Here is a 26537-nt window from a genome sequence, read left to right as displayed (position 1 = left end):
CTGTTCTAATATATCTGCTTCTGATGGAATCTGTAATGCTGTGTGTATTTTTTCCTGAAATTGTTAATGCTCAGAAAACTGCCTATTACTTTGGCCAGTAAGTGTATTTCCTCTGGGGCCATTGGTTACTCCATCAATTGTTATGCATACACGTGATGGGATCAGATTCTGGTCCCTATAAATAGTTCAGGAGTGGGGAGAATGGATCCTGGAAGGGGAGGTCAAGGCATCAGAAAGCTGATGGTCAATGACTCCTCACCTCATGAGGTAAGAGTCCTTGGAATGTGATTTGCCATCCCCAAGCTTTGAGGAGGCGGGGCAGACAAGCACTTGCCTGAGGTAATGTGGTCTCTGTTTCTCGGCTACTCATAAGCACAGCCTTGCCTTGATCCCACTCTTCAGGAAGCCTGGACCAGAGATTGGGTTACTACAGCTGGGGGCGCAGACACTGTTACAAGGCAAAGGCAGGGAAGAAGCAAGAGCAAACTCCAGAAGTTCCTTGTGTTGTTATCGCAGCTCAGCTCTCTCTCCTGCTCTAGCCACCCAGTCCAGCATACTAGTTCAAATCAGGTATCAATCCAGGTCTTTCTAGCAGTTTCTGGTATTTCTGATCTTTTGTCTCTTAAGTTATACCTGGGTTTATCTCAGGTAGGTGCCCATTGGGCATATAGGAATGAGAACTGCAATCTCAGGCAACGGATTGTGTCAACATGAGGTCTGTGGAAAGATAATGGAGACCACATCACGTTATACCTTCCCTCATTCTCTCAACTTCTGCATAGGAGCAGCACACAGCACAGCACAGGCAAGTCCAAGTCCAAGAGGTTCTATTTAAAATGGCAGAGCCAGGGTGTCTGGGTGGCTCAGTGGGTTAAAGCCTCTGCCTTTAGCTTGGGTCATGATCCCAGGGTCCTGGGATTAAGCCCTGCACTGGGCTCTCTGCTCAGCAGGGAGCCTGCTTCCTCCTCTCTCTCTGCTTACTTGTGATCTCTGTCTGTCAAATAAATAAATAAAATCTTTTTAAAAAATAAATAAAATAAAATAAAATGGCAGAGCCTCTTCCCATTCTTGATTGCTTTACCTGCTCTACTCTTCTAGTCTAAATACTCTCAACATCTGTCAACTTCAAGCATGCTATATAACCAACTTGTTATGTTTCTTTTTATTGCCTGCATCACTCTTACAAGACACAAGCTCGACAGGGCAAGGCTTTTCACTTGTTCAGTGTTCTAGCACCAGGACCTAGAGCAGTGTCTGGCACACAGCAAGGTCTCAACAAATGTCTGTTGAATGAAAGGCCAAACCAGCATTAGGGTTATCACCAGACTCAGTCTCTAAACACCCTCCCATGTTATTAGGACAATAGAAGGGTCCTAACAGAGTCCAGAGAAGACAACCCAAGCCAAAGGGAAGAACTTGGGGGTGTGGATTTATTAGAGCATGTAGAGGGAATAATGGGTGAGATTGATCTGGATTTTGAATAATTGGAAAAGTAAACCTCAAAGCTCAAGAACTTCCTCGTGCCGAACTTGCCCTGGTTTATTTACTGGATGTTATAATTGCCCAGTGAGTAAACCAGCTGGACTGGGAGGCTGTGAGCTTAGTCCTTTGGAATTTGGGATGAACTGGGCAGGGACTGCCATAAGGCTCAGTGGATCTTCCAGTGCCTTAACACTATCGGGGTGCAAAGACCCCAAACCCAGGGCAGCGAGGAGCTCTTTCACATGCACTGTGTGTAAATGCATGTAAGCAAGTCTTGTAAGGTCATGCTACAAACAGCCCAGTTACAAACACCCTAATTCTGGACATCATTTCCAAACCCACGTGTGAAAGCTGTGTTTCCCTTGCAGCATATCATTGGAATGATACTTTCGGGGCTCTGGGAACCCCCAAGCAGCTCTGATCAGGAAGGACAGAATGATTCTGTGTTTACAAAGTCCCCTGTGGCTACCGCCTGGGGGAAGGGCTGATGGAGACAACTGGGACAGGAAGGCACGCGAGGGGGCTGCTGGCGGCCCCGCCCAGCGTGAGGCCGAGGCTGTGGAGAGAAGCCATGAAACACTTCCACCTGCGCCTGCAGACAAGGCCCCCAAAGCGAGACCGTCGGCGTGGAAGTACCGAAGGCCAAGAGAAGCGCAAAAGCGGCAGAAGATCCTGGCCCTGGCCGAGAAGCTTGGACCCGGCTTACGTTACCGGCCTAACAGCTTGACCCTTCCACTGAGGAAACGGCCAAGGCAACAGGAGGACAACGGCCAGCGGAAGCCGCGGGAACTCTGTCCTTGCCAGAAGGGCCGGGGGAGCTTCGCGCGTGCTGGGGCTTCTCCCGGCTAGTTCGGCCTCCGGGGACGCGGACAGCGGGGATCGCCCCCAGGGAGCCCCGGACCAGACAACCCGACAGTCCGCGCGCGCAGCCTCACCCTGGAGCGGAGCCTCCGGCCGGACCTTCCGCACCGCCGACGACACCGCCTAGTCTCTCGCAGAACCTGAGCGGCCTCCTCGCGCCTCCCGGACCCGCCAGCCCTTCCCGCCTAGACGTCGCGCCCGCTCGTCCCGCCGCCCCGCTCTGCCGCGGGACGGATTCTGGCTCCGGCCCCGACCCGGGTTCACCTCGCGCCAGGGCGCCGGGGCAGGTGCCCACAGGCCGCCCGGCAGCGGGGGCGCGCGGGAGCGCGCGGGGGCCGCGGTCGGTCCACCCGCCCCGCAGCGGGGTGGGCGCGGTTCGCGGCCAGCACAACTCGGTTACCTAGGAGACGCAGTCGGGCCGCGCGGCCTTCTGGGGCTTGTAGTCCACCAGCTCCGGCTCCGGAGGCTCGGGCGCCGTCGCGCGGAAGGCCCAGGGCCCTGCTTCCCCGGTTGAAAGTGCGCGGGGAGGGTCCTCTTTTCCCCTTAGTCCGCAGGTGGTCGCTCCAGGGCTGCGGAAGTGATCGCGGGCTGGCCTGGTGGGCCGTGCTCAGATCTCCAGGTGCGGGCGTGAAAGTTCGAGGGCTGGTGGGCCCCTCGTTGTCCCTGCGAGGACTAGCCACGATGGTGGTTTGCAAATACTGGAACAGGTCGGCTTATCTGCCAGCCGCAGGTGGGCTATATGAAGGGGAAATTCCGTTTTGTAAACACACAAACGTTTTAATGTTGAGGGGAAAATGAAAGAAAATCCTATGGCAATATATTTACATACGTTTTCACAAGCTATAAATGAAAATGTGAAGGATTAAGAGATACAAGTGCTTCTTGCATGAGTAGACCCAATAAGGTAGAAATGTGAGTTTTCATTAAATTAAACTGCAAATTTAAGAACATCCAAACTAATTATCCAGAATAATAGCTTTTAGGGGCACCTGGGTGGCTCAGTGGGTTAAGCCTCTGCTTTTGGCTCAGGTCATGGTCTCAGGGTCCTGGGATAGAGCCCTGAATCGGGCTCCCTGCTCAGTGGAGAGCCTGCTTCTCCCTCTCCCTCTGGCTGCCACTCTGCCTACCTGTGCACTCTATCTCTCTGTCAAATAAGTAAATAAAATCTTTTTTTTAAAACCACAAAATAATAGCTTTTAAAAAGAAATGAGCTATGAAAAAGACATGGGAGGACTTCAAATACATATTACTAAGTGAAAGAAGCCAATCTGAAAAGGCTTCAAATTATATGAGTCCAACTATATGAGATTTTGTAAAAGGCAAAATTATAGAAACAGTAAGAAGATTGGTGATTGTCCGGGAGAGGGTGGAGGAAGAGATGAAGAGGTGCGGTATGAAGGAGTTTTGGAGTAGCGCGGCTCAAAAATTATGCTGTGTACTACTAAAAGATTGGATACGTGTCATGATACATTTGTCAAAACCCATAGGATTATAACACCAGGAGTCAACTGTACCCCATGAGGGGCTGCTCATCATGGGCACCTAGCGAACGAGCTCAGTCAAGAAGGTAGGCACAGAAGGTAAGTATCCATGGGAAAGTACTTTTATTTGGGGTCAGAATGGAGAACACAAGAATAAGTGGGAGAGGATGTCGTTGATACATTTGAATGTTGATAGGACATATTCGGGGAGGGCAAAGGAGAACACTTGAGGCAGGGACCAGTCTTAACGTTTAGGGAACCTGGTCATCTGAGTGGGGTGCTCATGGCCTATTTGCGTGGGTGTTTAGGGAGCAGAAAAATATAAAGTTTTAAAATTTACAGTATGGCGAAATGGGTGAAGGGGCTAAAAAGGTACAAACTTCCAGTTATAAAATGAATACATCATTGGGATGTAATGTACAGCATAGTGACTGAAGTTAATATTATATTGCATATTTAATGCTATAGTTGCTAAGAAAGTGGATCTTAAAAGTTCTCATCACAAGAAAAAAAATTTTGTTAACTGTATGGTAATAGAAGTTAACTGGACTTATTGTGGTGATCATTTTGCAGTATCTACAAATATCAAATCATTGTACACCTGAAACTAATACAATATTATGTCAATTAGAACTGTAAAAATTATAATCTACTTTGCGGTGTCTCAACATCATTAAAAATACTAATTGGGTGGGTGCCTGGGTGGCTCAGTGGGTTAAGCCGCTGCCTTTGGCTTGGGTCATGATCTCAGGGTCCTGGGATTGAGTCCCGCATCGGGCTCTCTGCTTGGCGGGGAGCCTGCTTCCCTTTCTCTCTCTCTGTCTGCCTCTCTGCCTACTTGTGATCTCTCTCTGTCAAATAAATAAATAAATAAATCTTTAAAAAAATACTAATTGGGATGGATAACGCTTGCCACCCAGGTTAAAGGTGATTGGGATTGGCAAACTTTGATAAAGGGAAAAACTAGGAAGACTCCTATTAGGCATATGCCAAGGGTCTGAGACCCAGTTCTAAACCAGGCACCCCACTCTGTGGGAGAAAGCCAAGAGAACAGGTTGGGCACGCTGGATTTAAGGGAATCTGTTAGAAGGTTTTGGTTATGTTATGGAAGACTTTTATCTCTTGGCCTAATCTTCATAGCTTGATCTGATCTACACATCTGTCAGTATCATTAACCCAACCCACAGTGGTATTCTGATGGATTGGCACAATTCATCCAGCTGGGCGGGGTGCATGGAATATATGAGTCAATTCAGGAACAGGTCTTGAAGAGCCAGGTGTCCAGAGATCTAAGGGAAAGGACTGGGCAAAGCAGTAGTAACCATTGGGAAGTTGATATCCTAAAACCAACTCCAGAGAAAGCAGTGTCCATGGGGATCCTGACAGTCCAAAGTCAAGTCTAGCAGGAGCAGTGCCCATAGGGTAATTAACAGTCCAAAAACAAGCCCAAAGGGGCACCTTGGTGGCTCACTTCTGACTGTTTTTCTTGGCTCGGGTCTTGATCTCAGGGTCATGAGATCAGACCCTGTTTGGACTCCGTGCTGGGCATGGAACTTCCTTAACAACAACAACAACAACAAAAACTCCAAAGAGACATAGCAGATGAACTTGTCCAGATGGATCCGAATGGCAATTCTGGATTGCAGAACATAGAAAGAGAATGGGAGCCAAGTTCTTATATGGATCATCCCCCAGGTATAGCTGGATGGAAGGAAGACAGGAATGGGAATTAGGGTGTTGTATATGGATCAGGCTATGGACAGGAATGGGAATTAAGGTGTTGTAAGAATAAAGCAAGAAGCTGGCGATAGTCCACTGCATGGATATAGCTATCTAGAGGGTTTTAGGCTTGTTATCTCACAAACATTCAGAAAGGATAGTTGCAGGGCACGTGGGTGGTGCAGTCAGTTAAGCATCCGACCCTTGGTTTCCTCTCAAGTTGTGATTTCAGGGTCATGAGATTGAGCCCAAGTCGGGCTATGTGCTCAGCACAGCATCTGCTTAAGACTCTTTCTCCCGCTTCCTCTGCCCCTTCCCCTCCTCTCTAAAATAAATAAATAAATCTAAAAAAAGAAAGAAAGGCTAGCTCGCCTTTTGGTACAGTGCACGTGGAACCAGTTTCTAATCCCAGGGGGCTTCACAAGCATCCGAAGATCTGGTCTGCTATTGTTATTGGTAGAGGTGAGTCAAAACTTGCCTTGGGTATTTTGAGAACTACTGGATTGACAAAGGACATGTACAAGGGACAATCTTCTATGTATTTTCAATTCCATTTCCACATTTTGCCATGATTCAATTAATCTCCTTTAAAGAAATTGCTGGAGGCAGCCAAAGGGGTCTGTGGTTCTGAACAGTACCTAAAGGGTGGAGGTATACTGAATTGCTTTTTTGCAGACGCTCTCCCGTTTTCCAGCAAGAACTAACACTCAGTGCCAGCACTTTTTGAGCTTTGCATGGATTACATTATTCAGACATTGCTATAGTCCTGTGAGGTAGGTGCTATTTCTTTCTCCTGTTTTTACAGATGAGGAAGCTGAAACCCAAGGCTTAAGTTACCTGATCAAGCAGGAAGGTCTAGGAAGCCAGAGACTCGGACTAGAATTCAGGCTTTTGACTACACAGCCCTACTGTGTTCTCTGTTGGCTTCTGGTGTGTCCCATTGAATTTTCAATGATCTTTGCTGCCTCCTCACTGGTCTGTACACTCCCTGAGGGCGGGGCCCTGGTTCTGTTCTCCACAGATGAGCCTCTCCCCATGCGCCATCCTGTTAGTATCCCCATTGTTTGACCTGGTTCCGTGGAGGAAGTCCATGTGGCAACGTGAGCTGACCTCACACTGGTGGCTCCAGGTCAGAACCCAAACATTCTGTAGGGAGCAGAGTTTCTTAGTTCCTCATAAATACAGGGCAGATACTATTCTATAGCTAAATATATCCTTTTGTCCGTATGCTAAAAGACTAACAGTTTTGGAGTGATGGACAAAGTTCAAAGTTCTTTCACCTTTCTAGTTCTGTTTTTAATGGAATGCCCACTTCTTCTATGCTTGCCTTATGGAGGTGAGTTCCAACCAGTTGATCTAGCAACAGACTTAATGGGTAACTTCAACTGTTGTTTTTACTTGTTTCAGGGGAAATAAGAAGGGGTAATTATATTTCACTGCTACAAGTTTTCTTTTCAAGGCTACAAACAGTCACAAACATCCACAAATGTCACTAAGCAGGAAGGTGTTTTCTCAAGACTCAGAGGTAAGTCACTGTGTTACTCATTCGGTGAAATGGGAACCATAGTCTGGGGTCATCCTATTCACTGTATGAATGTGTCTTGTCTTGTGTATTTGCTAGGAGCATGCGCCATACAGTAATATAATTAGATAAGCATTGCTTGAAAATTAGTCCGATATTATTCTCTCTTGGTAAGCTGTGCTTTCTTTTCAGGGATTACTGTGCCTCTCTTTCATTTCACTCAGCACACACAGAGACTTTGCCTGCCTCAGGATCATTTGAATGTGTCTGTATGGCTTTAATTGTAATGTGGGGGCACATTCTGGTGGTAGACCATAGGAATCCAGATACAGCAAGCATAAAACGTTCTTTATAATTATCTGTCTTCTATGCTTTGCATTTAGGTCCTAAAACTCTGTTTATCTCAAAACAGAGAAACTGACCCTGACAATTGGTGAACCAGGCAGTAACTCTTTGTGAAGAGACACGGTACTTATAAACAACTTCTATTCTGTACAAGGGAAATGCTATCTGCACAATATAATAGCTTGTAATTCTGTAGGAGGAAAGGATATTGCCATGGGCCCCTCCCTGGCCCTGGCTCTCTGACCTTCCGATGACAGCACAGATCCCTTCAAATCTGTCAGGTCCTCAACCAGCTCATGTCACCGCAAAAACAGACCAGAAACCAAATGCATTATGTCCTTAACCCCCCATATTCATGAAAGGAAATGCTGGATACAAACAGAACAAATTGCAGTTTAAGCCACATATTTCTTTGAGGCATTGTAATAAATTTATTAACAGTATTTACCTTCTTAGCTATTAGGTCCCCTTGTCTAATACCAAGTTATTTCTTTATTTTCCTAAATCTGTCTTAAATTTGTCTCTTCTCTCTGATCCCTTTGAACGGCCTTCTAGCTCCAAGACCTATTATGCCCAAGCAATTCCCAGGGCATAACGGTAAGTCAAGGGATCTGGGATGGAGGCTGGGATCCAGGAACATTCCCAGAGCTGCTGCGGTATATGGCTCCAGAGGGCACCCCACAGTGGTCATCACTAATCTGTACAGCACTTTCTGCAAATCAGAAAAAGGAGTGCCCTATGGATGGTTGGTTTAGTTATGATGCCACTCAGAACAGAAAAATAGCACAGATGTCCAAGCATCAGGAAATACAGACTTTTTTTTAAACATTTAATTTATTTATTTAACTGACAGAGAGAGAGAGAGACAGAGACAGAGACAGCAAGACAGGGAACACAAGCAGGCTGAGAGGGAGAGGGAGAAGTAGGCCTCCCGCCGAGCAGGGAGCCTGATGTGAGGCTTGATCCCAGGACCTAGGGATCATGACCTGAGCTGAAGGTAGATGCTTAATGACTGAGCCACCCAGCTGGCCCAAAATACAGAAAATCTTAAAAACAATACAGCAGCCCTTCCAAACACATTAGGAACTTTTCTAAAGCTCAGCTATGAATACCTCACTTGCCTGTTCATCCCCTACTGCCAAAGCCCAGAGATTGAATTCTTGCCAAGGTATCAGGAGACCTGCATTTTAATCTTTACTTTGAAACTAACTGGTGTTATGAGCTTGCACTAGAGGTTTGCTGAGACCTCTGGTGCGTCTGAGCTTTGGGTCCCAAGTGCAGGTTCTAATATGGAGTTAGAGGACAGAATTGTTTTAGATCATTGGAAGACTCCCAATTTTCTCTATAACCCTTAGCTCTTGGTTATATGAAAAGATGCCTAACTCATAATAAGGGAAATACTCATTCCAATTTTCAGCTATCATGTTGAGAGTGGACAAATGTTTCATTAAGAAAACTGGCAAAAGAGTTGGGAAATATAATCTCTTGCTTTTTTTTTTTTTTTTTTTTAAGTAGGCTCCACGCCCAGTGTGGAGCCCAACACAGGGCTTCAGTTCATACCCTGAGATCAAGACCTGCGCCAAAATCAAGAGTTGGACTCTTAAACGACTGAGCCACCCAGGTGCCTCAATCTCACATTTTTTATTTTTTATTTTATTTTTTTAAAAGATTTTATTTATTTATTTGACAGAGAGAAATCACAAGTAGGCAGAGAGGCAGGCAGAGAGAGAGGAGGAAGCAGGCTCCCTGCTGATCAGAAAGCCCGATGTGGGGTTGAACCCAGGACCTGGGATCATGACCTGAGCCGAAGGCAGCGGCTTAACCCATTGAGCCACCCAGGCACCCCTCTCACATTTTTTAAAACTGAAGTATAATGAATGTATAACATCCTATTAGTTTCAAGTGTATATAATCTCATATCTTGTGTGTAGGCAAGGAAAGAGTGCAACTTCTACAGAGGGCAATTGGCAATCCTTATAAATACAAAAAGAATGTATTTACTTTTTGGCTCAGAGTACTGAAATATGCCTAGGATTTATTTTAATCAGGTATGATAAGACATACAGACACAGAAATGATTGTTCATGATGGAAGAACATTATATTCACAGATTCCTAGAAGCAGGGCAAGAGGGAGGAGCATGGCTCAGAGTCCTTATTGGTGTTTTCATGGGAAAGAAAGAGTGAAGTGGGGTAGGGACACAGAATAGTGGATAGTTGGAGTGATTTCAGTGGGCTCTGGGCTATAGGAGTGGTTTCTAGTTGTCCAGCATTCCAGTTGGCCCTGGGAATATTTAGGGTAGGGGGAACATTGGCTTGGTGTGTGAGAGGTAGTTGGGGCTGTGGGCTCTGGATTGGTTGGTTTATATCAAAGGCATGCTCAGAGGGGAGGTGTCCATGAACTTTAGGAAATAGCTAACCCTGGGAGGGACGGTCTGTCTAGGAGCAAAACCTCAGATGTGAAAACATCAAAAATACAGAAAATAGGAAAGCCTGGTTTAGTCAGTGGAGTGTGCATCTCTTGGTCTCAGGATTGTGAGTTCGAGCCCCACGTTGGGTGCAGAGATTACTTAAAAATAAAATGCCTTAAAAATTACAGAAAATAAGAAAATATAGTCAATATAGACAGAAATTTCATTTCTAGGAAACTACTAAAAAATATGTTTCTTGGGGCGCCTGGGTGGCTCAGTGGGTTAAAGCCTCTGCCTTCAGCTCAGGTCATGATCCGAGGATCCTGGGATCAAGCCCCACATCGGGCTCTCTGCTCAGCAGGGAGACTGCTTCACCCCTCTCTCTCTGCCTGCCTCTCTGCCTGCTTGTGATCTCTGTCTGTCAAATAAATAAATAAAATCTTTAAAAAAAAAGTTTCTTGAGGTACTTGGGTGGTACAGTTAGTTAAGCATCTGACTCTTGGTTTTGGCTCAGGTTTGATCTCAGCGTCTTAAGATCCAAGCCCTATTTTGGGCTCTGCACTCAGCAGGGAGTCTGCTGGAGATTCTCTCTCTCCCTCTGCCCCTCCTCCTCACACTCTCTCTTTCTCTTTCTAAAATAAATAAATAAATCTTTAAATTTACTTAATATATATATCATATATATATCACATATATATATATGTATATATATATATAAGTATGTTTCTCATTTCCCTAACCCACCTACTCTCCTGTTCTGCTGGGGACTTTCACATCAATTTTTCTTGCTCTAGAAGACCCCCAACATGATTACCTCAGGCTCACTTTGATGGGTGGCCTTGTTTCCTCCATCACTGGCAAAATCCAAGCAGTCAAAAGAGAGTATCTGCATCCCCCTCCCCATCCACCTGCAACCTCACCCTCTTTCTCTGCCTTCCTTCCTTTCCAGGCCAAGGATGGCCCCAGCCAGTGCGCCACCGTCCATCTCCCCGGACTGGCACAGGCACAGGTGACAAGTCCCTCCTCATTTCCTGTAGTTTAAATATCACGGTTTAAATATCAGTCCCGTCCTCCTATGAACGTGCTGTCCGTTCTCCCATCTTAGAAAGTAAAACCCATCTCCCGATCCCTTAGCCCTCCTGGGAGCTGTCCTCATCTCTCCTCAACACCAAAGACACCGCTAGCCCTTTCGCAGCCCACATTCTTTCCGCCCTGTTCGGCTGAGCTTTCACTGAGGCGTGAAGCTCAGGGCGTTTTTCGTTCAGTTGCTGAACTTTCTGTGCCGTGGAAGGGACGGGGGTGGGACGGCCAAGTGCAGGTGAAGAGTAATCACCGCGGTGTGTGAGGTTTTACAAGCCGCCGAGGAGCGTACTCGCCCCGGAGTTGCTGTTTTGTTCAGTTTGTGCGAACGGTAACTCTTCTGTCGTCTCAGGCGGTGGGGAGAGTCGTCCACCTGACCGCAGCAAGAGCCGCCGGAATCTCAGAGCACATCCGACGCCCGCGAGCGCTGAGACCTGGCATGCAGGTTGGGGCAATGGCGTTCTCAGTCTCTAACACCCTCTCAGCACAGCACCGCACACCCTGAGGCCATCCGTGCGACACCTGAGTCACCAAACTAAAGCCGCTGTCCTTGAAGCCACAGAGCTGGCAGGTGCTGCTAGACCGAGTCAGGGATCCTGTGATCTCTGCAGCATCCCTACAGAGTGAGAGCGGGCTTTGGCAAAGGACCAGAGGCAGAGGAGGCAAATGGAGTTGGGGATTCCTTTCCATGGGAATTCAAAGTGTATTTGTTCACATAGGCCATGAGATCTAGCCTCCACATTATTTATTTACTTATTTATTTATTTATTTTTAAAAGATTTTGTTTATTTATTTGACAGACAAATCACAAGTAGGCAGAGAGGCAGCAGAGAGAGAGAGAGGAGGAGGCAGGCTCCCTGCTGGGCAGAGAGCCCGATGGGGCTCCATCCCAGGACCCTGGGACCACGACCTGAGCTGATGGCAGAGGCTTTAACCCACTGAGCCACCCAGGCGCCCCAAGCCTCCATATTTTTTTAAAATTAAGGATGCTATTTTTTATGGTACTTTGGATTTTGTGTCCCATCCCCCTTTGAAATAACAATATGATTAACAAATATATTAATTGATAGACACAAGTGAAATGAAATTTTATGTGAACTGTTCTTTCCATTTTTAGCACTGATTTCACACAGACCTGCTCTTGTTCAAGTAATTATAATTGCGTGTGTAGCTTTTACCATTGCCCTGGTATGTGGAATCGTTATTTCCTATGTGATATAGTAAGTATTTACTAAGTAACATTACCAACCTCAAGTAAGACATAACAAACTAACCAGGTTATTATTTAGTAATGCTGCTGCTGCTAATTCTTACAATCACTAAATTATTACTGTCATTCTAAACCTCCACACCTGTGTTTTTCAGAATATGGACTGTACTCATGTTGGGTCACAATGCAAATGAAGAAAAAAACAAATAGGACAGAATACAATTTTAGTAGGATAGAAAATATTGAAAAGCATATTTTTTAATGCAAATGCTGATTATTTAAAAATTAAAAAAATTTTAAAGATTTTATTTATTTATTTGACACAGACAGAGCACAAGTAGGTAGAGCATCAGGCAGAGGGAGAGGGGGGAGGCAGGCCCCCTGCCGAGCAGAGAGCCCAATGCAGGGCTTGATCCCAGGACCCTGGAATCATGACCTGAGCTGCAGGCAGCTGCTTAACCAGCTGAGCCAACTGGGTGCCCCAAAAATTTAAAAATTTTTTTAAAATTTTATTTATTTTTTAATTTGTTATTTTGGTCACCATACAGTACATCATTAGTTTTTGATGTGGTGTTCCATGATCTGTTGTTTGTGTATAACACCCAGTGCTCATTACAACACATGCCCTCCTGATACCCATCAGCAGGCAACCCTGCCCACCCCTCCCCGCTCTGAAACCCTCAGATTATTTCCCAGAGTCCATAGTGTCTCATGGTTCATCTCCCCCTCTGATTCCCCCTTTCAGTTTTCCCTTCCTTCCCCTAATGTCCTCTGTGCTATTCCTTATGTTCCACATATAAGTGAAACCATATGGTAATTGTCTTTCTCTGCTTGACTTACTTCACTCAGCATATTCCCCTCCAGTTCCATTCATGTCGATGCAAAAGTTAACTGACTGAGCCACTGAGGCACCCTAAATAAATAAATCTTTTAAAAATTACACAAAAACATGTACATAGGGATTCACCTTTTTTTTTTTTTTTTTGACTTAGGTTCCCATATGGTTCACACAGCACTGTTGGTTCCTTTGTTTATTTGAAATTTTGATATTTGGTTTATTACAGATTTTTTCCCACTCATTTCAATTTGTTAAAATATTGAGCTAAAATACTTACCATCATTCCTGATTTTTTTGACACAACCTAAATTTTGCAACTGTAATCAAGACATTGGAGACCAGGATTTGGGTAATTACTGTTAACAATGTTTAGGATCTTCCTAATTACATACATCAAACGATTAGGAGGGTATGTATGTTAGGAAAGAGGAAAGCATTCTGTTACTCCTTTTCACATCAAACAGAGATAGCTACTGAAAAATCCACTTTCCGGGCTGGACCTGGTGGAGTGAGCAAGGCACTCACCTCAGATACAAAATTTAAGAGGGTGCCAAAACACTCAGTCATCAAGATGAATGATGTTTTAATGCAATATTTAATGCAATATAAAATCCACAATTATTTCAAAAAATATCCATGATGAACAAAATGCCAACATTTTAAATACAGGATCAGTAATAGTGTTGTGCCAAGCCATACCGGAGAGCGAGCAAAAGGAAGAATCAGTAATACCTGCCTGGACTTTATTTAAAATGTTGGTATTTTGTTCGTCATGGATTTCTTGGCGTTCTTTTTTCTTTTGTAAAATGTTGCATTAAGATATTATGTAGTTTAAAAAGAAGATATTATTATATTCTCTTGTACTCCACATGAGTTCCTTATTCACCTCACCTAGTCTTGGCCCTGAGCTACATCCTCTCCTGCCTGTCAGCACACACTGGAGAGCGGTAATTGCCTCCTTCCCGCGCCTACCGCCAGGTACAGTGATTGCTTTTCAGGCAAAAGTCGCATGATTAAGGTAGAATGATTCCCCGTGAAAGCTGCGCTCTTAAGCTCATGCACATTCTTCTCCAGTCGGCTGGTGCACGCGGAGGAAAGACAGCAACTGGTGTGGCTTTATAACAACGTCAGCGTACCATTCCTGGGAGACGACGACGACGACAATGTGGGTGAGGACTCTGAGAGCGAGAGCCTGGATGAGTCCGCCTACCTGCTTCCAGAGAATGAAGAGGAGCTGGAGAAGTTCATTCACTCAGGTAAATGCCGGGCCAGTTTGTCCTGCCAGATGTAAAAGCTGAGCGGGCCCTGACGGTTTGGTTTGCAGAGGCAAAGCGAGGAGGGATTCAGTGGAGTTTGAGGTAATGGAGGTCAATATTTACAGCCACATCTGCAGAAACGAAGTGTTCTCATCAAACTGCACAGAGGGGAAAACAGCCTTGGGTTGCTTGGTTCCTTTTGTGGGGCAATTCCAAGGACCAAGAGCAGAGTTCAGGAGACCAAACTTCCCCCAGACTAAATCTTCCTTTAAACACACTTCTCAGGGTGGCACTGTTCCCGAGTCTAGAACACAGGGAGACATATGTCTCTCTTGCACAGTCTGCCTCCATCTGATGTGGGAACAGGATCCAGACCCCCAGAATGGACGCTTGTAGGAGAGGTGCTCACCATGCCCGCAAATCTTTGTGAGGAGAAGGCAGCATATGTGCTCACATAAACCTGATTTTGTAGGAGCTCTGAGATAGCCTCTTAACAAAAATTATAGAGCCAAAATATTTCAAGTGCACTGTCTGATTCAGCCGTGCCAGTCTTCGGTTGTGTGGATCTCCTCTCTCACAACCCGAGACACAGGAGTCAGAGACAGGCCGGAAGGCCAGGAGTGCAGTGATCAGTGATGCTTACTGACACCAATGCCCTTGTTTACCCTTAGGAAATACTTTTTCAATGTCTTTTCCTTACCTTGAAGTATAGCTTTTCTGTATTTTTTTTTAAAGTTAACATACAGGGTGCTATTAGTTTCAAGTGTACAATATAGTGATTCGGCACTTCCATATGACACCCAATGCTCGTCCCAGCAAGTGAGCTCCTTAACCGCCCCCCCCTCCTCCTGGTAGCCATCTGTTTGCTCTCTATGGTTAAGGGTCTGTTTCTTGGATAAATTCTCTCTCTCTCTCTTTTCCCTCTTTGCTCATTTGTTTCTTAAATTCCACATATGAGTAAAATCATATGATATTTGTCTTTCTCTGACAGACTTAATTCACTTAGCATAACACTCTCTAGCTCCATCCATGTCATTACAAATGACAAGATTTCATTTTTTTATAGCTGAGTAATATTCCTTTGTGTATATACATCACATCTTTTTTTTTTTAAAGATTTTTTTTATTTGACAGAGAGAGAGAGATCACAAGTAGGCAGAGAGGCAGGCAGAGAGAGGAGGAAGCAGGCTCAGTGCTGAGCAGAGAGCCCGACGCGGGGCTCGATCCCAGGACCCTGAGATCATGACCTGAGCTGAAGGCAGGGGCTCAACCCACTGAGCCACCCAGGCGCTCCTATACATCACATCTTTATCCATTCATCAGCCGACATGATTTTTTTTAACTGAGCATTTATAAAGCATTTATAAGATGTGGGAAAATAACTTTATATTGGGGGGTTAAATAATTTTAAATTCAGTTTTCACCATGCTTTTCAGATGAAAAACATTCATTTTATCTTGAAAATTCTATTCTTTGTACCTTTACTTTTCCCTTCACCTTTTGTCTATTCCTCATTTACTAGTACCTCAATAACATTATATCTGTATTTTAGTTATTAGATCCAAAAGAAGAAAGCATATGGAAAACAAGAGATTGAGGAAAGAGCAAAATTTATTAAAGGGAACAATAATGGGGAATTCTATGCCCGGTATATTCTCAGAGGATCTATGAGAGCAAATGAAAGTGATGCAGGACATGCTAGCCAGCGTGAAGCCCACAGCTGCAGGGACGAGCCGTGACTGGGGACCTGAGCAGGATTTACTCCTCGAGAGCTCTGTCCAGAGCACTCTAAAGAAGAAAACTAGAAGTATATAACCGAAAATAAATCCATATATGCAGTGAGTCTTGCTTCTTAGCTCTCATAGTCCATTAATAATTATAACATATTGGAAAAGAGAAAATCCAACTTCCTGAGTACAAAAGAGAGACTGTCAGGATTTTTTCCCCTTTGTTTCAAAATTATTTATTTACGATTTTTAGGATTTTCTTTTCTTGCTCCTAACCAGAAGCACGAACAATTTCTTTGGGCAGTCTCTCAGGCCAAGCCAAGGAACTACTTTCATGATACAAAACTTTTCCAGGGATATTATCGGTCAATTGCGGTACCTTGTGCCCATTCTCCTCACAGGAAAGGTGAGAATATCCAAATAGATTTGACACTGGACTAACATGCAGCTAATGGACTAACATCATCCCTGTTTTTAAGGATCTGGGATCCGGTGAGGAAAAAGGGGCTGCAGGTAAGGAGGTGTCAGGCGTGGCCAGTTGTGGTGGGCACTGTCAGCTGGGAGCTGCGGAGAGCTGTGGGAATACAGGAGTCAAGACTGAATCCAAACAGGTCAGTGCTTTGGAAACGGTCTGATGGTTCCTCAGAAAGTGAAGCAGAGAGGCTCGACATGACCCAGCAGTTCCACTCTTAGGGTTAGGTCCAAAAGAACCGAAAACACACATACACAGAAAAACCTGGGCACAAATGTTCACAGCAGCGTTACTCATGAGAGCAAAAAGGTGGCAACAACCCAGCAGTCCATTAACTGACAAAAAGATAAAGTGGGGGGGTGTCTATCCATATAACGGAATATTCTTCAGCTATAAGAAAGATAGAAATAGGGGCGCCTGGGTGGCTCAGTGGGTTAAAGCCTCTGCCTTCGGCTCAGGTCATGATCCCAGCGTCGTGGGATCGAGCCCCGCATCGGGCTCTCTGCTCGGCGGGGAGTCTGCTTCCTCCTCTCTCTCTGCCTGCCTTTCTGCCTACTTGTGATCTCTATCTGTCAAATAATAATAAAAAAAAAAAGAAATACCGATACATCTACGACATAGAAAAACCTTGAAAAAATTATGCTAAATGAAGTATGTTAGACACAGAGGTCACAAATTTTCTGATTTCATTTATCCAAAATGCCCAAAATAATCAAATCCATAGAGGCAGAAAGTAGATAAGTGGTTCCAGGAACTGGGTGAGGGAAGAAAAGGGAAGGACTGCTAATGGGTGTGGCGTTTCTTTTTTTTTTTTTTTTAAGATTTTATTTATTTATTTGACAGAGATCACAAGTAGGCAGAGAGGCAGGCAGAGAGAGAGAAGAGGAAGCAGGCTCCTCACTGAGCAGAGAGCCCAATGTGGGGCTCGATCCCAGGACCCCAGGATCATGACCTGAGCCGAAGGCAGCGGCTTTAACCCACTGAGCCACCCAGGTGCCCCAGGTGTGGGGTTTCTTTTTGGGGTAAGGAAAATGTTTAAAAATTAGATAGTTGTGATGGTTGTACAACCTGGTGAATATACTTAAAAAAAAAAAACCACACTTGGATTGTACTCTTTAAAAGAGTAAATGTTGTGGTATGTGAAATATATCTCAAACAAACTGTTAAAAAAAAAAAGATTTTGTTTAATTTGAGGGTGAACTGAAGCCAGACTCAGGCTTCCCGACTCTTCCTTTCAGTTTCCATCTTTCATAAAATAAAAAAATTATAACAACAAAAATTGTAATAGACAACATGACAAAGGAATAGTGCGATATATATTAGGAATTGGGATGGTCCAAAGAATCTTTCAGCCAACAGTTTGCACTTGCCTTGGTTGCGCAGCCAGGAAGGAGTTACGTGTGGGGCAGGTGGCCCAGGGGACAGCAGGGGCACCTGGGTGGCTCAGTCTGTTGGGCGTCTGCTTGACTTGGATCAAGATCCAGTTCTTCATTGGGTTTGTCGCGCAGCGGGAGCCTGCTGAACTTCTTCCTCTGCCTGCAGCTCCCTCTGCTTGTGTTCTCTTTCTCTCTCTGACAAATATATAAAATCTTTTTACAAATTGAGGTATAATTGACATATAACATTATATTAGTTTCAGGTGTACAGCATAATGATTCCATATTTGTATACACTGTGAAATGGGTACAACAACTCTAGTTAATATCCATTACCTTACATAGTTACAAAAATTAATAGCTTTCAATAATTTGCATTTTACAACTTTTTCTGAGATATCAATTCCTCATGCAGAATACTGCCTGTAATCACAGAGGAAATGATAACCACTTTTCGGGAATGAGATGAGATCATGGGTTTACGATACCCCTACATTTGGGGATTCAGAGCACACTTCGCATGCATGCTCCACCTGTGGACACTGCAGACATTGTCCTGTATCAAAATAGTATTTCTTTCATTGTTCTGCTTTTGAGATCAATGTCAGATCTTAAAAGAAGTGAATATAAGGACAGTGAATAAGAGACGTGAATGGATAAAAGCTCACCACACTGAACATCATAGGTTACACAGATCCATATTTGTACTCTTGCTTCAGGGTAGCACATCTTCCTCCATCTTCCTTGTCATGCCTCTATCGGGAGTACTTTCCTTCTTGTCGCTGTACATACACGGTTCGTTTGCTAGTACTGGCTCTAATTCTTCAGAGCGCATGCATTTGAATTACAGTACAGTAATTTTTATTCATGTCCTCTATCAGTGGACACATTTTGTGACTAACTGGAAAACTTTGTGCATTTGGATCTGTAGCCTTTGGGAGCATCCGAAAGAATATGTTTAGCTTCTGAGAGCATGCTGAGCTTCCTGGACTCTAAAAAAACATGTCTCCACATAGGTGCTTAGTTGCAGCCAGACCCTCCAGAAACCTAAGTTCGGCCTCTTTCGGAAGGAGCTAAGTCCCCCTTGGGACATAGAACCTGTTTCCCAGTGTCCTCTGGCGCCTCTGGGCTCTGGAATTAGGCGTCCCTAACCAGAACTAAATTTCGCAAAACTGATCTTAAAGCTCCGTTCTATATGTATTTAAAAACCAGCAAGGTAATAGTTATTAGCTCTCAGATATGACTGGACAGAGAAAGACTTAGTGGTGGTGTGTGTGCATTTGATTTTGTGACTCTGGGGAACACATGAAATAATGTGTCTACAAGCATGTCTGTGATTGGTCCAGAGCATACTTCACGAAATCCGGATCCCAGCCGGCAGAGCAGAGAAGTCCCACCACATCCTCCAGCAATAAGTAGGGTGTAGCACTGACCACGCCCTTCGCAGTGGTCCCTCGCCTTTCCCAGGAACCTCCTCCCAGAGCCACGAGCCTGGAGTTTTAGCTCTTAGAGAACTACATTACCCAAAAGCCTAAGCGCCGCAGTCCAATGAAGGCCCGGGAGAGGGGCGTTTCTGTAAGTGCGAAAGGCGGGTGGGCGGGATTTCCGGTATCCTCCCCGCGTTGGACGTTTGGTGGCTTTTTGCTAGGATCTACTGAAGCCGGGGTTGTTTTTTGTTTTTTTTTTTCCCTTTTTTATTTTTTTTTCTTTTAAGATTTTATTTATTTATTTGACTGACAGAGATCACAAGTAGACAGAGAGGCAGGCAGAGAGAGAGGAAGGCAAGCAGGCTCCACGCTGAGCAGAGAGCCTGATGTGGGGCTTGATCCCAGCACGCTGGGATCATGACCTGAGCCGAAGGCAGAGGCTTTAACCCACTGAGCCACCCAGGCGCCTTGAAGGCGGGGGTTTTGATTGCTTGTTCAGGCCGGAGGTGGAACGGTCGTCGCAGTTTCACAGAGACTAGTCGATGGCTCGGGGTTGGCGACGTCCACCCACCGCGGCTCCGCGGCTGGGGCAAGACTTGTTTGCGTCCCCGACCTAGACCCGGGCCGCTCCAGGCTCCGCTTCCTCCACCGAGTCGGATGGCGGCGGCCGCGCCCAGGGACTCGGCTGAGGTAAACGCTCGTCCCCCAGGCCCTCCCCGCCGCCCCCCCACCCAGACCCCGAAGGCCCGAGCGCGGGGCGCCTGCCCGCGGCCCTGTGGCCCCGGCCCGGGTGTCCCGGACAGTGAGTCGGGGGTGGGCGGGGCGCGTGTGTGAGCGCGGTCGGGCTGCGTGCGGGCGCGGGCTGCGTGCGGGAGCGGGCTCCGGGCTGAGAGGCCGCCGGGGCGGGGGCTGAAGGGGGCCTGAGGCGGGAGGACTCTGCCCTCAGGGGACGGAGCGTGAGGCGGAGGCACGCCTTTCCTGAGAAGTTGTATTCTCGTGAGGACTCTGGGAGCTGTAGGGATTTTGAGTAGAAGAAGGACTTGATGTCAGTGGGGACTAAAAAAGTAGCCACGTTTTTCCACAGAGCAAAGCAGATTAGGTTGGGGCGTGAATGGATTCTTGGAGACCCGTGAGTGGGCTGGTGCAGCGAACTACCAAGAATGTTCTGAGGGTGGGTGAACCAGAGTAGTGCCAGCAGAGAGGGAGGAAGTGGTCAGAATCCGGATAGATTTTAAAGATAGAACCAACGGCAGTTACTGCTTCAGATGTGGGTGTGAGTGTTAGTGAGGAGTGAAAAACCAAGTCTTTAATTTGTGCTGTTCTGTTGTTTTTCATGAACGTCTTGAAAATGGAAATCAGATAGGGAGGTTTCAGAGGGATCATAAGTTGAATTTTGGACATGGTTGATTCTGAGATGTCTTGGGGTGGACGTGTCCCATGGGGACCTGGGATGGAAGGTGTAGGGTGCTGGGAGAACCGGCTGGGTTTGGAGATAGCCACAGGGTGAGAATAGTGGTCTGGACTAGGCCAGGGCCTGGAGATCAGATTTAGGGGTAGCAGTCTTAGGTATGTTATTTTATTTATTTTTATTTTTGTTTTTAAAGATTTTTAAGAAATCTGTACACCCAGTATAGGGCTGGAGCTTGGATCAAGCCTGGACCCCAGGATCAAGAGTCCTGAGCTCCACCGACTGAGCTAGCCAGGTACCCTTTTAGTATGTTATTTTAAATGGTCCCTGGTGTGAAACAGAGGAACTGTCCCTCCTGATGAGGGGAGTAGGGGAAGAAACATGCGCATTCTTGACACTTTCCATCAGAAAGAAGGAGTCCTGGCATTTGAGAGGGTTCTGTCAGGCTGCGTGAAGAGAAGGCTGTAGGGCATTCGGATCCTGGCATGGGATAGTGACCCACCAAGGTTGGGGTGCTGCAAAATCGCTACAGTCTGATGACCTCACCTTTACTTTTGAACAACTTGTCCTAAGAGAAACACACATTGGAAAGTTCCTCCAGTGCTAGCAGTGATTCTACTTCACTCAGTCTTGCCAAGGACTTAAAATACCTCAAATACCATATGATAAATTGTCTTAGCCTCTATGTTTTTGACTAAAATTTTCCATGGACAAACTCATTGGGGGGATCTTGCCTCACAGGAGAGTCCTACCAAAGCATTCCTCTAAGGGGGGGAGCAATAAGAGGGGGAGACGAATCATGAGAGACTATGGACACTGGGAAACAAACCGAGGGTTTTGGGGGGGGCGGGGGAATGGGTTAGCCTCTTGTTGGGGATATTAAGGAGGGCAGGTATTGCGTGGAGCACTAGATGTTATATGCTAACAATGGATCATGGAACACTGCATCAAAAACTAATGATGTACTGTGTGGTGACCAATGTAACACAATAAAAAAATTAAAACCAAAAAAACCCCAAAGCATTCCTCTAATACAAGTTGTTTAAACCCAAGAGATGTTTTTGTTCACATGCCCTAGATGTGATTTTTATGAGTATAGTGGAGGCACAACTCCACCTGTAACCGTTTTAGCTTGGACTTTTTTTTTTTTTAAGATTTTATTTATTTACTCGACAGAGAGAGATCACAAGTACGCAGAGAGGCAGGCAGAGAGAAAGAGAGAGATAGAGAGAGAGAGGAGGAACCAGGCTCCCTGCTGAGCAGAGAGCCCGATGTGGGACTCGATCCCAGGACCCTGAGATCATCACTCAAGCCGAAGGCAGAGGCCCAACCCACTGAGCCACCCAGGTGTCCCCCCCCTTTTTAAAATTGAAATATAGTTGACACAGAATGCGTTAGTTTCAGTGTGCAAGTCATGTTTATACATTATTGGCTGGGACTCAAGAAGCACATTAACAAGAGAAAAATAGTTTATTGATGTGTGCAACACAGATGGGAGAAACCTAAATCAAAAGTAACTCAAAATGGTGGCTCAGGATTCCAGTTGATGTAGCATTTTCTTTCTTTCTTTCTTTTTTCCTTTAAAAGATTATTTATTTATTGGGGTGCCTGGGTGGCTCAGTGGGTTAAAGCCTCTGCCTTCGGCTCAGGTCATGATCCCAGGGTCCTGGGATCAAGCCCCGCATCGGGCTCTCTGCTCAGTGGGGAGCCTGCTTCCTCCTCTCTCTCTGCCTGCCTCTCTGCCTACTTGTGATCTCTGTGTGTCAAATAAATAAAATCTTAAAAAAAAAAAAGATTATTTATTTATTTATTTGACAGAGAGAGAGAGAGAGAGATCACAAGTAGGTGGAGGCGGGGGGTGGGAAGCAGGCTCCCCACCAAGCAGAGAGGCCACCCAGGCACCCCTGATGTAGCATTTTCAACAAAGAACAATAAATCTGTAGAGAAATGACAGGAAGAAAAGTAATGTTAGACTTCCAAGGGCAGCCAGCCCAGTGTGGGACTCAATCCATCATTACCTGAGCCCAAGGCAGATGCTTAACTGACTGAGCTATCCAGGCGTCCCCCTTCCATGGGGTTTTTAAGACAATATTCACTGAAATCTGTTCTCTTATGGAACCATATTTGTGAAAGTCTGCTTAAGATTATGGCCACACCAGGAGCACCTGGGTGGCTCAGTTGGTTAAGCATCTGCCTTGGGCTCAGGTCATGATCCCAGGGTCCTGGGATCTAGTGTCACATCAGGCTCCCTGCTCAACAGAGAACCTGCTTCTCCCTCTAATTCTGCTGTTCCCCCTGCTTGTGTGCTCTCTCTATCAAATAAATAAATACAATCTTAAAAAAATATAAAAAGGTTATGACCACACCAATTCTACTGTGTAGGGGTGGGTTTACCCAAACCAAGTCCCAATTCTCTGACCCACCTTGGTATCCTACAGTTCAATTGAAATCTGACACTATTTACCAGGAAATATTGTCAGATCTCACATTAAGGATTTAGTCCTCTAAGACTGTCTGCACTTCCCTCTTCAGGCACCAGTCACACATCCATGTTCTCACCTCTTGTTTCTGACCAACTGGCTATAGTCTGGAGGTTCCAATGACCCCCACCCTTCTTGGGTCTGATTAATTTACTAGAGTGGCTCACAAAACTCAGGGAAACATTTTACTTAATAGATTAATGATTTATTGTAAAAGGATATAATTCAGAAATAGCCATACGAAGGGCAAGGTTTGTGGAAAGGCACAGAGCGTCTGTGCTCTTTCCTGATACACTGCTCTCCCTGAATCTCCACTTGTTCACCAACCTGGAAGCGTTCTGAACCCTGTCTTTTTGGGGTTTTATGGAGGTTTCATTATATGGGCATGATTGATTAAATCCTCAGCAGTTAATGATTGATTGAACTCAGTCTCGAGCCATTCAGATCTCCAGAGGTCGGGGTAGGACTAAACTTCCAACCCTCCAATCATATGGTTGGTTCTCTTGGCAACCAACCCTCATCCTTACTTAGATGCCTTCCAAAAGTCACCTCATTAACAAAAGAAAAGACATCTTTTCTCTCATCATTTAGGAAATTCCAATGGTTTTAGAAGCTCTGTACCAGAAACAGGGACAAAGATCAAATATATATTTCTTGTGAATCACAGTATCACACTGACCTGGTAAATACACCTATGTTCATAGAGAATTCAGAAAACTTTTAATCTGTGTTGTGGCTTTATTTTTGCCTTAGTGAATGTGTTTAAATGCTCAGTGATGAAAAACCAAAATGATTATCTTGTGAATGTTACATTCTTTTTTTGAATATTATATTCTGTTTTTTTTTAAAAAAAAATTTTTATTTATTTGATGGAGAGAGAAATCACAAGCAGGGAGGCAGAGGGAGAGGGGGAAGCAGGCTCCTCACCCAGTGGAGAGCCCGATGCAGGGCTCGATCCCAGGACCCTGAGATCATGACCTGAGCCGAAAGCAGAAACTTAACCCACTGAGCCACCCAGGTACCCCTGAATATTATATTCTTAATATCACCTATATGGTTATTCTCCGATTTCTCTCTGAGAGAATAGGCAAGAGCAAGTAACTTATACGTTTGTACCCACAATTCTTTTCAGTTTTTTACTTTAAATATTTTATATATTTGAATTATAGATTGTCATACTGTATTAAATGCATAGGCAAACTCTGTGCAGTCTGTAATAAATGATCCTTCATTACAAAAATAGAGAAAAGCTAAAAGGAGTGGAATGAGGTAACACACAAATACTAAGAAGAGGGTTGGAGTGATTATATTAATATAAGAAATTGTCAGATTTAGGGAAAGTAATATTACCAAAGATAACATAAGGACATTTAAAATATTAGATAAAATTTAATCAAGAAAATGTAAGAATGCAAAATGTATTTGTACATAAGAATAAGCCTTCAAAGATTCTTTTAAAATATTTTTTTCCATTTTTATTTTTTCCTAAAGGAGACAGAAAGCACACACAAGTGGGAGGGGCAGAGGGAAAGGGAGAGAGAATCTCAGGCAGACTTGGCTGAGCTCAGAGCCTGACTTGGGGCTTGATTCCTTGATCCTGAGATCACGACCTGAGTGGAAACCAAGAGTCAGAGGCTTAACTAACTGAGCCACCCAGGTGCCCCTATTATTTTTTTTAAGTAATCTCCATGCCCAAAGTGGGGCTTGAACTCAAAACCCCGAGATCAAGGGGTGCATGGTCTACCAGTGGAGCTAGCCAGCAGCCCCCCCCAAATTATTAATTAATAGAATAGACCCCAAAACAGTAAGGATATAGAAGACACCACCAATATCATCAGCTAACTTGATTCAATAGATATGCATAAAACATTGCTCCATATTGCAGCAGAATGCACATTCTTCTCACCTACACATGGATTATTCACCAAGATAAACTAAATGCTGGGCATAAAATAAATTTCAGTAAGTTTAAAATTGAATTATACAGAATATATTCTCTGTAACAGCAAAAACACAGATATTGAAACTTTACAGAACTTTTAAGTTATCAAAAAGTAAAGACATAAGGGAAAGCAGTAGAGAATAAACTGGGAGCATAGTTTTGTAAAATAGGCAAGGGTGATTTGAATATAGAGCTAAAAAGAAAACATATGGAAAATGGATAAACATTGCTATTAGAGTTGACGACTTCTATTTCATAAAGCTCATGACAGCCAAAATTTAAGAGTTAAGAGAGATTGAAAGAGGGGCGCCTGGGTGGCTCAGTGGGTTAAGCCGCTGCCTTCGGCTCAGGTCATGATCTCAGGGTCCTGGGATCGAGTCCCGCATCGGGCTCTCTGCTCAGCGGGGAGCCTGCTTCCCTCCCTCTCTCTGCCTGCCTCTCTGTCTACTTCTGATCTCTGTCAAGTAAATAAATAAAATCTTTAAAAAAAAAAAAAAAAGAGATTGAAAGAGGTTTTTCTTCTGTGGAAGATGTCAGAGTAGGAGGATCCTGAGCTCACCTTGTCCCGTGGATACCTAGGTAATATATACCTTAGTGTAAATAAACCAGAAAACAATCCAAAGACTGGGAGAACAGATTCCCCACAGGTAAATGTAGAGAAGAGGCCACATCAAAAAGGGTAGGAAGGGCAGGGAACCAAACTGACCCACAAGACTATCTGCGGACGGGAGGGACACTGCAGGCACAGAGAATGGAGAGAAGCAGACCCCACACCAGGTACCCAGGGCACCAGGAACTCACACTGGAAAACTTTATACCCATCATATTCGACTTTGAAAACCAGAAGGGCTTAACTTCTTGAGTTCTTAAAATCAGGGTGCTTAATACCTGGACCTTTAAAAAATTGGTGGCTTTGGAGGGTGATAGGAAATGGAGTCCCTGCCCATGAAGAGATGCATAAAAACAGCACCACTGAGATACAGCATAGAGGCAGCAGTTGGAAAAATGCCGGATGTATACTGAAACGAGATTTATTTTCTGGTTTCAGAACACGTGCTGGAGGGGCAGGGATTTTTAGGTGACTTCTCAAAGAATAAGAGTTGTCAGGTGCCATTTCCTTCACCTCCACCGCTAGGCTAGAAACATGGACACCTGCAGGACCACTGCAGAATGAACCCTCTTCACCTCACTTGGCATTGGCATGCCCCCCCCCACCCTCTGTAATCCAGCCTTACTGGAGTCCATCCAAAGTGGCTGCAGGTCCCCTGCCACAGCAGACCAGTGAAAACCCTCCTAGTACCATGTGTGCCAGGTTCTCCTGTGGACCCCGCTCTGCAGTTCTCCAAAGTGACTTTGGGTCCTCTCCCACAAGTGGAACAGCACAGACCTTGCTAACATGCTTGCATTCTCCAGCAGTCCCATCCCTTCCCCTCCAACATGCTTTCTGCGGGACTCTATCAGAAGCGGTGCCTCAAGTGTGGCAGTGTGCAGGTGGTCTGGA

At 45.1% G+C, this 26537-nt stretch overlaps 2 protein-coding genes across 1 annotated transcript; both read left to right on the top strand.

Annotated features, from left to right (window-relative positions):
- LOC111139854 (zinc finger protein 671-like) overlaps positions 1-26537 on the top strand; it is a 72691-nt gene that overhangs the window by 29219 nt on the left and 16935 nt on the right.
- LOC111139875 (chromosome unknown C19orf18 homolog) lies at positions 6798-15875 on the top strand. The gene is made up of 8 exons (XM_022492302.1): positions 6798-6879; positions 7003-7068; positions 7966-8007; positions 10770-10829; positions 11253-11345; positions 12018-12120; positions 14023-14204; positions 15757-15875. Exons 1-8 carry the CDS (start codon positions 6798-6800, stop codon positions 15873-15875), a joined length of 747 nt encoding a protein of 248 aa, XP_022348010.1.

Source organism: Enhydra lutris, unplaced genomic scaffold (genome assembly GCF_002288905.1).
Source record: "Enhydra lutris kenyoni isolate GAN:26980312 unplaced genomic scaffold, ASM228890v2 scaffoldscaffold122, whole genome shotgun sequence".
Taxonomy (NCBI): domain Eukaryota; kingdom Metazoa; phylum Chordata; class Mammalia; order Carnivora; family Mustelidae; genus Enhydra; species Enhydra lutris.
Note: the sequence above shows the minus strand (reverse complement) of the source record. Positions and strands in the feature narration are given on the sequence as shown.